General features: G+C 40.6%; 1 protein-coding gene across 4 annotated transcripts in view; it reads right to left on the reverse strand.

Annotated features, from left to right (window-relative positions):
- Nucleotides 1–14,947, reverse strand: part of smg1 (SMG1 nonsense mediated mRNA decay associated PI3K related kinase) — a 130,024-nt gene that overhangs the window by 98,783 nt on the left and 16,294 nt on the right. For all 4 annotated transcript variants that reach the window (XM_069906251.1, XM_069906250.1, XM_069906249.1 and 1 more), the window contains exons 3-10: nucleotides 8,901–9,053; nucleotides 6,187–6,323; nucleotides 5,897–5,955; nucleotides 4,051–4,264; nucleotides 3,591–3,716; nucleotides 3,436–3,508; nucleotides 3,105–3,202; nucleotides 735–908 (exon numbers count right to left, since the gene is read on the reverse strand). In XM_069906251.1, coding sequence (XP_069762352.1) covers nucleotides 735–908; nucleotides 3,105–3,202; nucleotides 3,436–3,508; nucleotides 3,591–3,716; nucleotides 4,051–4,264; nucleotides 5,897–5,955; nucleotides 6,187–6,323; nucleotides 8,901–9,053 — 1,034 coding nt within the window. The remainder of the gene's footprint in view (nucleotides 1–734; nucleotides 909–3,104; nucleotides 3,203–3,435; nucleotides 3,509–3,590; nucleotides 3,717–4,050; nucleotides 4,265–5,896; nucleotides 5,956–6,186; nucleotides 6,324–8,900; nucleotides 9,054–14,947) is intronic.

A 14,947-nucleotide genomic window follows, 5' to 3' on the forward strand; every position in this document is an offset into this window, starting at 1 on the left:
AAACATTCACTACCCTCTGGGAAAAACTATTTTTCCTCATCTCTGTCCTAAATCTACTCCCCCAAATCTTGAGACTGTGTCCTCTCGTTTTAGTTTCCCCGGCCAGCTCAAAAAAACCTTCCTACATCTATCCTATCCATACCCTTCATAATCCTATTTGTCTCTATAAGATCTCCTCTCATTCTTCTGAACTCAAGCGAATACAATCCTAGACAATTTAATCTTTCATCATAAGTCAACCCCTTCATCCCAGGGATCAACCTAGTAAACCTCCTCTGGACCGTCTCCAACGCCAGTATATCCTTCCTCAAATATGGAGACCAGAACTGGACACAGTACTCCAGGTGCGGTCTCACCAGTACCTTGTACAGTTGCAACATGACCTCCCTACTCCTGAATTCAATTCCTCTAGCGATGAAGGCCAACATTCCATTTGCCTTCTTAATAACCTGCTGCACCTGCAACCTAACTTTTTGCGATTCATGCACAAGCACTCCCAAGTCCCTCTGCACAACAGCATGCTGTAGTTTTTCACCCTTTAGATAATATTCAAAGAACCCTATAATTTTTAAGATCGAAAAATAGATTACTACCAATTCAATGACACCCTGCCCAATAGTCATGAGGGATTTTTTTTTTTAATTCTAAGGATTTTTTAAAAAAATCAGGTTCCATATGACATGTTCCATGGTCAATCTTTGAAAAACAAAAAAAATATTTGAGCACATTCTTACATCTGTCACATAAGCCTCAGTGATTGGTGGTCCTCGAATTGGGCTGAAGCGTTCTCCGATACTTCTCACTACAGTGCTGAACACTCTCAGTAATGCTGCTAATTTTGGTAATGAAACTGAAGGTGGTGGAATATCCTCATCAACAGATTCACCAGAAGCCACATGACTGAGATCCTGGAAAGTTAAAGAGTAGATCATTTAGAAGCTGTAAATAGTTCATTCATCATTCAGCAGTGACAGGTGGGATACTATGACAACTAGGGATTGAAAGCTACAGCCACAAGACTATTTTCAACTTTGAAATTCATTATTATTGAACCCTTGGTACTTGTCTATGTGCAATTCCATGGCACGGAGAAATTGCTGGCAAAGAATTTTATTTGCAGGTAATATTCAAATGTTCCAGCAGTCATCAAGGATCCACAAATCACCCAGCACACACTCTGTTCTCACTGCTTCCATCAGGCAAGAGGTCTAGGTGCCACAAGACTCTCACCACCAGGTTCAGGAACAGCTGTTACCCCTCCATCTTCAGACTCCTCAACTTTATTGCACTTTATTGATATTTTTTCCTCTGTATTGCAGTTTGTTTACATCTCTTTATTTCTTTATAAGTATACATTGAGTACATTTTTTTAAACCAATAAATAAGTGGTAACTCTGTTTTGCCTACAGGGAAAAAAGAACCTCAGGATTGTATGCGATGTCATCTATGTACTATGACCTTTGAACTTCTGAAAGGCAAGTTTGCAGGAATGTGTCATTCTGCCATTCAGCACATTCTATCATTCAATTTGATGATGGGTAATCTGACTGCAACTTCAATCCTGTTTCTCATTTACACAATCTTATTTTTCACATCCTGATTTCAAAAATACATATTTGCTACTTTAAAAATAAACCAAATGTGCTGCTTCTAAAGCACTTTGACAAAGAAATTTCCAAAAACTCTGAGAAAATATTGCAGTTCATGTCTAGATGGGTAATCCCTTATTTTTAGAACTGTGGGCTTCAGTTTCTAGGACCCATTTACATGGGAAATATACTCTCCCCAACTTTTCCCTTCAAGATATTATAGATTCCAATCTAGTCTACCCTTCTGAACTGCAGCAGGTACAAGCCTGTCCAGCCTTTCTTCAACAGAAAGCATTCTCTGAACTAATTTCAATGTTATTTTAGCTAAAGGTGCCAAATTTGTATATTGGACTTGAGGGATGCAAGAATATCTTCCTTCCTTTTGTATTCAATTCTATTAGCCATAAATGATAATACCATTAGCTTTCCTAATTATTTTCAGTATCTGTTACTGGCCTTTTATGACTCAAAATATTCAGTTTCCTTTGCAACTCAAAGCTTTGCAATTTGTTACTATTTAGATAGCTTTATTTTTTCCCCCCAATGAAGTGAACAAGTTTTATTTTCCTATATTATATTGCAATTGCCAGATATGTGCACACTCACAACCCAAAATTAGTTGTTTGAACCATCCACAATGGTTTTCAAACTTTCTCCTTCCACTCACATACCACTTTAAGTAATCTCTATGCCATAGGTGCTCTGTGATTCGTAAGGGATTACTTAAAGTGGTATGTGAGTGGAAAGAAAGTTTGAAAACCACTATTTTAATTGTACTTAATTGACTCGTTATGTGCAGGGTTTCATAACTCCAAAATGGGCCAATGACAATTTTTCTCAAGCAAAATATTTCAGTAACAATTGGGTCTAGAGCAGTGATTCTCAACCTTTTTCTCCACTCACATACCATTTTAAGTAATTCTTTACAAATCACAGAGCACCTATGGCATAGGGATTACTTAAGGTGGTACGTGAGTGGAAAGAGAAAGTTTGAAAACCACTGATCTACAAGAATACACTCATTCTCCCAAAAGTAATAAATTAAATTCAACTCCATGAATTCAAAATGGCACAAATCAAGGAGCAAAACAGAATAACCATATTGCAGCACATTGTGTTAGAGCAGACATGTACTTCAGCAGTTTTCTTGCAACAATAACATATTCCCCAGGTGATACCAACGAAGTAATTTTCCTTGCACTACTGTACTAATTCTAAGGTACCGAATCATAATGGAAAAGTAACGAGAGCGAAATGTTCAAACACATGAGATTATTTAAAGAAGCATTTCCACTTCCTTAATTGTGGCTTCTAATAATTAGCCATTTCAAAAGTCAATAGAAGATAATCCCTTTCATAGTATTTCATAAAATATTTATGAATAGGTCTGAACATGGATTTTTACTTAGAAACAATTAGTAACAGGGAAAACAATACCTAGAAACATATTCCATACTCTACTTGAAACATAAACCTCACTTTCCACTATTCTAAATTTACACTCATCCACTGTACCTCAGCATAAGCCTCCATATCTTCTAAAAACTGTCCCAGAAGGGTAGTCGAAAATCCAAGATCGGCAACCCAGAATTGTTCCAAGCACTGCAGCCAACCTTTAGAATGAAAGAAATACATCTTTTTAAGTTTCCTTATTGTTTAATGTACAAATACACAAATGGAAAATAAAATATAATTAGCACTGAATGAGTTGTTATATTTTCTAATTGCAAGTTAAATAATTATGCACATCTGTCAATTCCATTTTAAAAATGTGCCATTTTAGGTTGTTATTTTCTTTTAAAAAATTAAGATAATTTAACAACTTTAATGAACACAATTAACTTACCTGACACCTGCTGTGTAAGAGATTGCTTCTGGGTGTGATCTATATGCCAGCCAACAAGTATATCTACAGTGTCCTTTGAAATTCAAAAGCATCATCATTAATTTCCACTCAAAACTTTTCGAACACTTAAATGTTCTTCACTTAATTATTCTTACCCTAAAGTTGGTACTAAATATATGGGGATAACAACGAGCCACCAATAAAATACATTTCACACACTGGCACAGCAGCTCTGGAGTATCCACATTTTCCAAGACAGTCTGTAGGCTGATCATCACCAGCTGGGAAACACAAGTTTATTTAGTTCCAACGAAATACATTTTACAGCAAGAGAACATTTAAAACTAGAGAGAATATACTTTCATTTTCCATACTTTTTCTCTGTACTTCTCTGAAGTACAGTTAGCTTTTAATAAGGATTAATTCATCCCTATGTAGAGTTCAGTAACTGCCACAAATGCTATACATTTCTGAACAAACTTTTCCAAATTTCCACAATGTTAAACATTAAAAAGATAACACAGGACCACTTTTGTTTTTACAGTAAATTAAAGTGAACATGTACTAAAATATTGAGCATTTTAAAGGAATAAAATTTGAAAATTAAAGCCTAACCTGCATTACAGGTGAAAATGTCTTTTTTTCTCCTGCGGTTTCCAGAGCTTTGTAGGTTGCACACAAGTATAGAAGTTTTACCTCATCTTTGGTGGAAGAGCTAAACTTGCTAAAAATCCACTTAAAGATCTTCTCAGCCTCATAACTTAAAGATACACACAGCAAGCCAAGGCAACAAGCTCCTTCTTGTCGCAATTCGTGGAGTAGCTTACTACTGTTGGTGACAAGTTAAAGAATATTAATGCCCTGCATAAGAATTAATCACAGACATGAATATATCAACTAAAAAATTATTTTTAATATTTAAACAAGGCAAATTGCAAATCAAAAAAATTTTACAATTTAATGCAGATGCGGAATTCACCACTGTTTTAATTATGACAGACTTGCACGACAACTTTCCCTATGAATAATTTTGCATTTTCTAAGCTGGAAATAAACAAATCCATTCGGAATTGAATTTGTATCCACACTTTAACAAATATTTTTCAAGTTGTTTCCGAATTTTATAAATTACTCATTATCTTATCAGACCTTACACAATGTCCTTTGTCCCAGAATGATACAAAGAAAGTCATATCTACCACTCTTTGATCCTTTTTGCCGTACAGTACCTTGGTCTATTAAAGCAACGTATATCAAATAATTATGCAAGTGAAGGCACACCCACTATTCTCCACAAACAGAGTTTGAGGTTCTATGGTGCTATGTTATGAAGTGATACAGGATTATTCAAAAAAAAATGAACTAGATATTCACTTGATCATTAAATGTATTAGCACTACAGAGTCTTGTTCATTTTACAAAAGTTAAAAATTTACGTTTGTGTGGCAGCTCACCACAAGGCAGGCGAACCGGCCCCACTTGTAAGCCACACGGCGGGGCAACCAGCCAAAATGGCGCTTTCGGGGGTTTCCCTTCCTTCCAGCTCGGGGCTCAGAAACCCGCGCTTGGGGACCACGCGACACCCGGATGACGTCAGCGCCCTCCAGCGCGGTTCTCAGCCAGGTCCGGGCTGGGAGTATAAGTGCAGCCCAGCAGTAAACTAGTCTGCTCAATGAGTTGCGTGTGTTATTGCAGGAGCAGTGTAGCCGCCGCTACATTTGCATAATTTTTATTTCATGGTCTTTCTCACATCACAAATTTTAAGACAAACTCTAGGATAACATTTAATACAAGATCAAGAGGGTACGTGCCATGCTTTATTTTTATAGGTCAGAACAGAGCTTATAATGCTGGGACATTATGTTGCAACTTTACAAAAAAAATGGTTGGGGTGCATTTGGACTATTCTATGCAATTTTAGTCACCACCCTACAGAATGGATGTGATTGGGCTGGAGAAAATGGAGATGAACCAGGCTGTTACCTAGATTGGAGATCTAAGGTTATGTGGGGGAAAAAAAAAATCAATAGGCAAGGCTTTTTTTTCCTGGAGAAAAGGAGAATGATAGGCAAAATTAAGAGGGTAGACAGTCAAAACATTTTTTTTCTATGCTAGGGATATCAAAAACAAGATGCTGTAGGTTTAAAGTGAGTGGAAGGAATTTTAAAGGGAATCTGAGAGGCAGATTAAAAAAAATACACTGTGGCAGGTATATGGAAAGCACTGCCAGAGGTTTGGGTATTTCAACAGACTTCTATAAACAAGGCATAGAGTCATACAGATCCAATGAGAGTGAATGGGAAAAGGGTTGCCATTGATAGGTGAGCTGAAGGGCCTGTTCCTGCTCTATACAAATTTAACTGTGATAAGAAACATCCATAGTGAAGTTGCTTCTTTGCTAAAATATTGAAATACTGACTTTAATGCTAACATTTTTCACAACCTTTTGTATTTTACATACCTCTCATTAAGCACATCCTGTATTGCAGTCAGGGCATTATCTAATTGCTTAATTAGAACCTGCAATAATAAAAAAATATAATTACAAAAGATAAACAGATTTTTCAACACTTCCTGTTTTTAAGACCTAACCTAAACATAACCCAAGCTGTTTGACGGAACAGAAAACATTGTACATGAATAAAGATCCAGCAGCAAATAGAGTTAGCATTTTGCTCTTCCATTGTAAACATTTTGACCACTTCTTCAAGATATTCAGATTGTATTTTTTTTTTACTCTTTTCCACTCACCACTTTGTTTTCTGGCTGCTGAATGAACTCTCTCAATTGCTTTATTGTAGCCAGCCGACGCTCTCTGTCATCTTCACGGGAAATCCTCCGCAGAAGATTGGACAGTCGAGACTCATCAGAATATGATAAAGATCGCTCTGTCATTGGTGAAAAGTTCACAGCTTAAGAATTTTTTTTCAAAAGTTAAACAAAACCCAAAGGAAGCAAAGTTAATCAGCACCTTAACCAACCTCTTCCATTTATATTATGCCTGTTGAGCTTTTACCTCAATGCTCCTATTATCCTCGAAACAAGAATTCATTCCATCAATTAATCAAAAATATTTCAATATTTAATCCTTGTTTGTGAAACTGGTGACCAGATTTCTATTACCCTTGATGCAAGTTCCTTATTCCTACTTTGAAGTTATGCTCTGGTCTTGGACTCTCATTAGAGGGCCTTACCCAGCTGTAGTAGCTCCACACTAAAATCTTCTATGAAAAAAAGGAATATTCTTAGTGTATGAAACCAATTTGATGGTCTATATAATCATCATGGCACCATTTAATCCTAACCATCACATTACCTCATTTGGTCTCACCCTAACAGAGATACAGTAAAAACCCCTGACATCCACGGGTAGATGTTGGTAAGTGTATTTTCTGGTTGCTCTTACAAAGACCTAATACATGTGCAAGAAGCACAAACAATTTAAAAGACAAAAATACTTACACCGAACAATACTTAAAAATACTTACACCGAAAAATACTTAAAAGACAAAAATACTTACACCGAACAAACTTCACTTGCATAAAACTTTATTTTCAGTCACATTCTTTGAAACATTTAACTATCGCTGCATCTGCAGGTCCATCCAACTACAAGGAGCCACCCAAAGGACTAACATTATAGATAATGAACCACCCACCCCCCCACTCAAGTTTACAAATAAAGCCTCTGACCGGGGAGACTCAAACTAAGCATGGAAAGGGAAAACCTTCAAGAAAGTCACCCCAACGATAAACGGCATCAACCAGCTCTTCATCCTGGGTGACACCATTGCTGTTTCACACAACTTTATTTAAAGAGCTGCTACAAGCAATATACAACCAAGGCACCTGTTGGCTGAAATATTTGCTCCCATCTTCACAAAAGGTTTATGTGTTACTTCAGAGAACGTTTACTTTTTCCAATATTAAACTTATGTATATTGTACCTATTATTTTAATACTTTTTATTTATTTTCTTCATTTTTTTTTGCTCGTTGCTTGAGGCCTGCTGGTTGCTCGAATTCCAGATACCAGGGGTTTACTATATTTCTTTTGTTTGCCCATCACTCCTCACCATCTCAGCTATTGAAAATTAAATTGTTTATTCTTGTTCCCAGTTCTGTCAAAAGAGCCAAAATATTAACTCTTTTTTTCTTCCCCAGATGCCACCCGATTTGAGAGTTTCCAGCATCTGTATCTCTTGATTTTTAAAATCAGTCATAAATCTGTGCTCTAATTATTTTTTTTTAATGTGGATTTTACTTGCATACATTCTGCTTTCTTACTATTTTCTACTATGGATAGTAGATATTTGGAGGGTTACGGAATGAGTGCAGGTCAGTGGAACGAGAGGAATGATGTTTCTGGCAGAAACTAGAAGGGCCAAATAGCCTGTTTTCTGTGCCATAGTGTTTGAAGGTTCTATGGGAGCCTCGAGCAGTCTCCAGGAGTAGGGGGGGATGACAGCTGATACAATGGTAGAGTGGGAGGCTTTTAGATAGAATGTGCGGGGATTAGAGGAATAAAGGCCCAATGGGAGGAGGGAGGTGTCCGGGGTATGATGGGTCCTTCTGTTTGTTCCTACACACCTCAGTGTTAAATGACCTCCCCCGGCCTTGTTTGACATTCTCCCACCAGTGCATTTTGACATCTGTCCTCACAGTCTACTCGATGGTCCGGAATCACTTGATGCCTCCTTCCATGTTTCCTTTTGGTCACTGCCAGCGGGAACTGCAGCCACTGCCAAACAAGGCACTGTTGTCCTGTATAGGTCTAACCATATAGACCAATGGTGTTCAAACTGTTCCCCTTAAACTTAAATTCCACCTTAAGTGATCCCTATGTGATTAGTATAGGATTGCTTAAGGTGGTATCTGGGTGGAAAGAAGAAGTTTGAAAACCACTGTTTCAATAGTACCTAATTGACTCGTTATGTGACTGGTTTCATAACTCCAAAGGTAATGGGCCAATGACAATTTTTCTCAAGCAAAATATTTCAGTGACAATTGGGTCTAGAGCAGTGATTCTCAACCTTCCCTTCCCACTCACATCCCACCTGAAGCAATCCCTGATTAATCACAGAGCCCCGATCATTCCCAGACTTTCTGCAGCATTGATGATTCTTCACAGAATATCATAGTCAAAAGTAATTTTTAAGGTGGAAAGTTTAGGGGACACAGAGATAAGTTTCATCTCCTGCCCCCCCAACCACCCACCCCCCAAAAATACACAAAGTGGTGGGTGCCTGGAATGCATTGCCAGGGGTAGAGTGGGAAACTGGTACAATGGGGATATTTAAAGGACTCTTAGATAGGTAAAAGGATGCAAGAAAAACAAGTTGTTATGGGAGTGAGGTAGGGAAGGATTGGCTTGTTGTGGCGGCTGGTTGACATAGGTCAGCACAACATCGCGGGTCAAATGTCCGGTACTGTGCTGCAGATATCAAGTTTCTTAAAATCACTTACCCTGTGATTTCCTCATCTCCTTTGTGGCTAAAGCACGACTCCCATGCTGAATGTTGCTTACATCAGAGGTCACATTGTTAACCCTCAGCTCTTGCCCCAGCGACTTCCGACCATAAGCATTTTCACTAAGTCCTCCATTGACATCGTATCTGCCTGTGAATAAAATCACATTTGCTGAGATAGCAAAAACTGTGGTAATCTTTTCGGTCATTTTCACGACCAGAATAAATAGTTATACCAAATTTTAAGATGCACAGCAGAATACTTGTTAGATTATAGCTTTTTAAAATTAATATTTGTTAAGCTTCTGCTCAAAACCATGAACAGGTTTAGCTGCACACTTTGGAACAAGTTCCCATGAAAAACTTTCATGGCCAATAGTGTTACATCTTGGATTGAAGCCATTGTTGCAAGACAAAAGTCAGTAACATCAAATCAGACTACTACCATTAAATAACAAACTGCAAACAATTTTTCTGTAAATGAAATTTATTTTCTTAAAAGTTAACTAACCCAAGGTACAAGTAAATTGTTAAAATTCAGAAGTGCAAAATTAATAGTCAATTTTATCTGCTGGATGCAAGCTATCAGAAAGGAGTTTAAACCATTCTGACCCCAGGTTCTGGTGATCAAAGGCAAGACAGCTGATACTAGGAAATGAAGGAGAAAGAAAAATTGCATCAACAATAGGTGAATTTATCAAATGATGAGTTGTGAATGCTATTATTATTCAGCATAAAAATTTTACTTGCTAAATGAAATCAGGGAGACTGAATGCATCACAAATATTCAGTCGCAACATTAACAACTGGCTGAACAGTACCATTCTTCAGAGATGGAGGATAGGATTGACAAACAGTGGTATACTTAATCTGAATTTAACTGCATTGGATTCATTGATTTCGAACATAGTATTCATTAACTAAATTACATGATTATCTCAGAAACATATCAAGAAAGATACAGATCCAAAACAAAATTACACTGATTAGAGGTGTTGTGGACAGCGAAGGTTTTCAAAGCTTAGAGGGATCAAGACCAGCTAGAAAAATGGACTGAAAATGGTAGATGGAATTCAATGCAGACAAGTGTGAGGTGTTGATTTTGGAAGGACAAACCAAGATTGGACATGCATAGTAAATGGTCTTCTTTCTTTGGCTTGGCTTCGCGGACGAAGATTTATGGAGGGGGTAAAAAGTCCACGTCAGCTGCAGGTTCGTTTGTGGCTGACAAGTCCGATGCGGGACAGGCAGACACGATTGCAGCGGTTGCAAGGGAAAATTGGTTGGTTGGGGTTGGGTGTTGGGTTTTTCCTCCTTTGCCTTTTGTCAGTGAGGTGGGCTCTGCGGTCTTCTTCAAAGGAGGTTGCTGCCCGCCAAACTGTGAGGCGCCAAGATGCACGGTTTGAGGCGTTATCAGCCCACTGGCGGTGGTCAATGTGGCAGGCACCAAGAGATTTCTTTAGGCAGTCCTTGTACCTTTTCTTTGGTGCACCTCTGTCACGGTGGCCAGTGGAGAGCTCGCCATATAACACGATCTTGGGAAGGCGATGGTCCTCCATTCTGGAGACGTGACCCATCCATAGTAAATGGTAGGGCACTAAGAAATGCAGTACAACAGAGGGATCTGGGCATATAAATACCCAATTCCCTGAAAGGTTTGTGAAGAGACCTTTTTGGCATATAGGCCTTCATAAATCAAAGTACCTCCATTGAGTAAAAGAGTTGGGATGTTATGGACATAAGACATTAGTGAGGCCAAATTTGGAGTACTGTGTACAGTTTTGGTCACCCAACTACATGAAAGATGGCAATAAGATAGAAAGAGTGCACAGGAAGATTTACTAGGATCTTGCCTAGACTTCAGGAACTGAGTTACAGGGGTAGATAGAGTAAATATAGGTAGACTTTTTCCACTGAGGATAGGTGAGATAACAACCAGAGGACATGGGTTAAGGGTGAAAGGGGAAAGTTTGGGTGGGGGAGGGGAAACGTGAAGGCAAACTTCTTCACACAGAGAGGGGTGGGAGTGTGGAATAAGCTGCCAGTTGAAGAGGTGAATGCAGGTTCAATTTTAACATTTAAGAAGAATTTGGACAGGTACATGGGTGGAAAAGTTTCACCTATGGACTGGGTGCTGGTCAGTGGTACTAAGCAGAAAAATAGTTCGGCGCACACACTACAAGGGCTGAAGGGGCCTGTTTCTATGATGTAATGTTCTAAGGTAAAAATTTCACTGCTAGATGCTCCATGCTACAACTAAAAAAAAGAGAACATTTCCCAGCCAATGGTATTTGTGTGGTGATACACCACTAGTCTATTGCAGGGGGCAATCTCTGTACCTGCAAGATGACTGGAGGACAGACCACACCTGGCCAGCTGTTAATCAGCCAACCTGAATAGACCAAACTTCACCCAGCCGGCTGTCAATCAACAGCCCGGAATATAACCCTGAACCAGCCCCACCCCCCCCACCCCCACCAAGCCAATCACTCATGAGTCACCAGTATAGCTACCACTGTAGCCGAGACTTTTAACTGAACAAAGCCTGTTGTACAGACTTTCAAGTTTTGTGTATGCTTCCTGCTGCAGCCGAGCATCACAATTTACATCATCCATTTTTAAACATGAAAGCCAACAAGTTTTTGGGTAATTCAAGTTTTAAACTGTTTCAAATATTTCAGAGCTTAAAATTTTATAGAAGCACAAGTTGGGTAATATTTAAAAACAGCAAATTGTGAAAATCTAATGGAGTGTTCAACTTAAAATATTGTTTCTCTTTCAACAGATGCTGCCTACATAGCCTAATGAATATTTCCTGCATTTTTATTTACTGTATTGTAGTTGATACCATGCAAAAGACAACAACCCCATTTTTGGCCTCAAAATCTGGTATTTTCCGTATATATGTAAAAGTTGACTCCCCTATTTTTGTTCCCAGCCACCCTCCCGCTGGAGCTCCCAACACCCCGACCGCAGACTCTCAGTTCATCTTAGATCATCCACCCATCCGAGCTCCTGATCCCCAGACCACGGATCTACCACCCAGAGGCCCACCCATTTGAGCTCCCGAGGACACAAAAGCAGACTTGCCTCCCAGTCCCAGCAGCCCACCCAAGCTCCCTACGCCTCGAACGACGCAGGTAGTTACCTACGGTCAAAGTAGGATCCAAGTAATAGAGGACCCCTAAATTTTACCCTAAATATTGGTCCACATAATTCAAATTTTACACATTTATACAAAATCAAAGGGCCTTGCTTTACAGAATGTCAAAGATCCACTCACTTGGCACTGTGAGTGATTTTCAAGCTTGCCCATGAGAGATTATGCTTGCAGGGTCCTTGAGGCACAACGGACCTCAGCATTCATAATCTAGATTGATCAGTCTGTTTGGCATGCTAATATTCAGGTAAAATCTGGTTTGTCCTTCCAAAACACAACTCGTGTTTCATGGTAAAAGCAGTCAACAACCTGTACTCAGCAAAATCCAAGCTATGATGTTATTGGGTGATTAAGTTTTGGATTCTTTTTACTATCAGGTCTTTGTTGACCACTGTCTGATGCCAACCCTTAGATCTTAGTTCAATATTTTATATAATGGCAATCAAACACAAGGCAACAATGGGTTTCTTTCTTGTCCCACTCCTTTCTTGTCCCACTCCTTTCTTGTCCCACTCCTTTCTTGTCCCACTCCTTTCTTGTCCCACTCCTTTCTTGTCCCACTCCTTTCTTGTCCCACTCCTTTCTTGTCCCACTCCTTTCTTGTCCCACTCCTTTCTTGTCCCACTCCTTTCTTGTCCCACTCCTTTCTTGTCCCACTCCTTTCTTGTCCCACTCCTTTCTTGTCCCACTCCTTTCTTGTCCCACTCCTTTCTTGTCCCACTCCTTTCTTGTCCCACTCCTTTCTTGTCCCACTCCTTTCTTGTCCCACTCCTTTCTTGTCCCACTCCTTTCTTGTCCCACTCCTTTCTTGTCCCACTCCTTTCTTGTCCCACTCCTTTCTTGTCCCACTCCTTTCTTGTCCCACTCCTTTCTTGTCCCACTCCTTTCTTGTCCCACTCCTTTCTTGTCCCACTCCTTTCTTGTCCCACTCCTTTCTTGTCCCACTCCTTTCTTGTCCCACTCCTTTCTTGTCCCACTCCTTTCTTGTCCCACTCCTTTCTTGTCCCACTCCTTTCTTGTCCCACTCCTTTCTTGTCCCACTCCTTTCTTGTCCCACTCCTTTCTTGTCCCACTCCTTTCTTGTCCCACTCCTTTCTTGTCCCACTCCTTTCTTGTCCCACTCCTTTCTTGTCCCACTCCTTTCTTGTCCCACTCCTTTCTTGTCCCACTCCTTTCTTGTCCCACTCCTTTCTTGTCCCACTCCTTTCTTGTCCCACTCCTTTCTTGTCCCACTCCTTTCTTGTCCCACTCCTTTCTTGTCCCACTCCTTTCTTGTCCCACTCCTTTCTTGTCCCACTCCTTTCTTGTCCCACTCCTTTCTTGTCCCACTCCTTTCTTGTCCCACTCCTTTCTTGTCCCACTCCTTTCTTGTCCCACTCCTTTCTTGTCCCACTCCTTTCTTGTCCCACTCCTTTCTTGTCCCACTCCTTTCTTGTCCCACTCCTTTCTTGTCCCACTCCTTTCTTGTCCCACTCCTTTCTTGTCCCACTCCTTTCTTGTCCCACTCCTTTCTTGTCCCACTCCTTTCTTGTCCCACTCCTTTCTTGTCCCACTCCTTTCTTGTCCCACTCCTTTCTTGTCCCACTCCTTTCTTGTCCCACTCCTTTCTTGTCCCACTCCTTTCTTGTCCCACTCCTTTCTTGTCCCACTCCTTTCTTGTCCCACTCCTTTCTTGTCCCACTCCTTTCTTGTCCCACTCCTTTCTTGTCCCACTCCTTTCTTGTCCCACTCCTTTCTTGTCCCACTCCTTTCTTGTCCCACTCCTTTCTTGTCCCACTCCTTTCTTGTCCCACTCCTTTCTTGTCCCACTCCTTTCTTGTCCCACTCCTTTCTTGTCCCACTCCTTTCTTGTCCCACTCCTTTCTTGTCCCACTCCTTTCTTGTCCCACTCCTTTCTTGTCCCACTCCTTTCTTGTCCCACTCCTTTCTTGTCCCACTCCTTTCTTGTCCCACTCCTTTCTTGTCCCACTCCTTTCTTGTCCCACTCCTTTCTTGTCCCACTCCTTTCTTGTCCCACTCCTTTCTTGTCCCACTCCTTTCTTGTCCCACTCCTTTCTTGTCCCACTCCTTTCTTGTCCCACTCCTTTCTTGTCCCACTCCTTTCTTGTCCCACTCCTTTCTTGTCCCACTCCTTTCTTGTCCCACTCCTTTCTTGTCCCACTCCTTTCTTGTCCCACTCCTTTCTTGTCCCACTCCTTTCTTGTCCCACTCCTTTCTTGTCCCACTCCTTTCTTGTCCCACTCCTTTCTTGTCCCACTCCTTTCTTGTCCCACTCCTTTCTTGTCCCACTCCTTTCTTGTCCCACTCCTTTCTTGTCCCACTCCTTTCTTGTCCCACTCCTTTCTTGTCCCACTCCTTTCTTGTCCCACTCCTTTCTTGTCCCACTCCTTTCTTGTCCCACTCCTTTCTTGTCCCACTCCTTTCTTGTCCCACTCCTTTCTTGTCCCACTCCTTTCTTGTCCCACTCCTTTCTTGTCCCACTCCTTTCTTGTCCCACTCCTTTCTTGTCCCACTCCTTTCTTGTCCCACTCCTTTCTTGTCCCACTCCTTTCTTGTCCCACTCCTTTCTTGTCCCACTCCTTTCTTGTCCCACTCCTTTCTTGTCCCACTCCTTTCTTGTCCCACTCCTTTCTTGTCCCACTCCTTTCTTGTCCCACTCCTTTCTTGTCCCACTCCTTTCTTGTCCCACTCCTTTCTTGTCCCACTCCTTTCTTGTCCCACTCCTTTCTTGTCCCACTCCTTTCTTGTCCCACTCCTTTCTTGTCCCACTCCTTTCTTGTCCCACTCCTTTCTTGTCCCACTCCTTTCTTGTCCCACTCCTTTCTTGTCCCACTCCTTTCTTGTCCCACTCCTTTCTTGTCCCACTCCTTTCTTGTCCCACTCCT

This window comes from Narcine bancroftii, chromosome 12 (assembly GCF_036971445.1).
Source record: "Narcine bancroftii isolate sNarBan1 chromosome 12, sNarBan1.hap1, whole genome shotgun sequence".
Lineage (NCBI taxonomy): Eukaryota > Metazoa > Chordata > Chondrichthyes > Torpediniformes > Narcinidae > Narcine > Narcine bancroftii.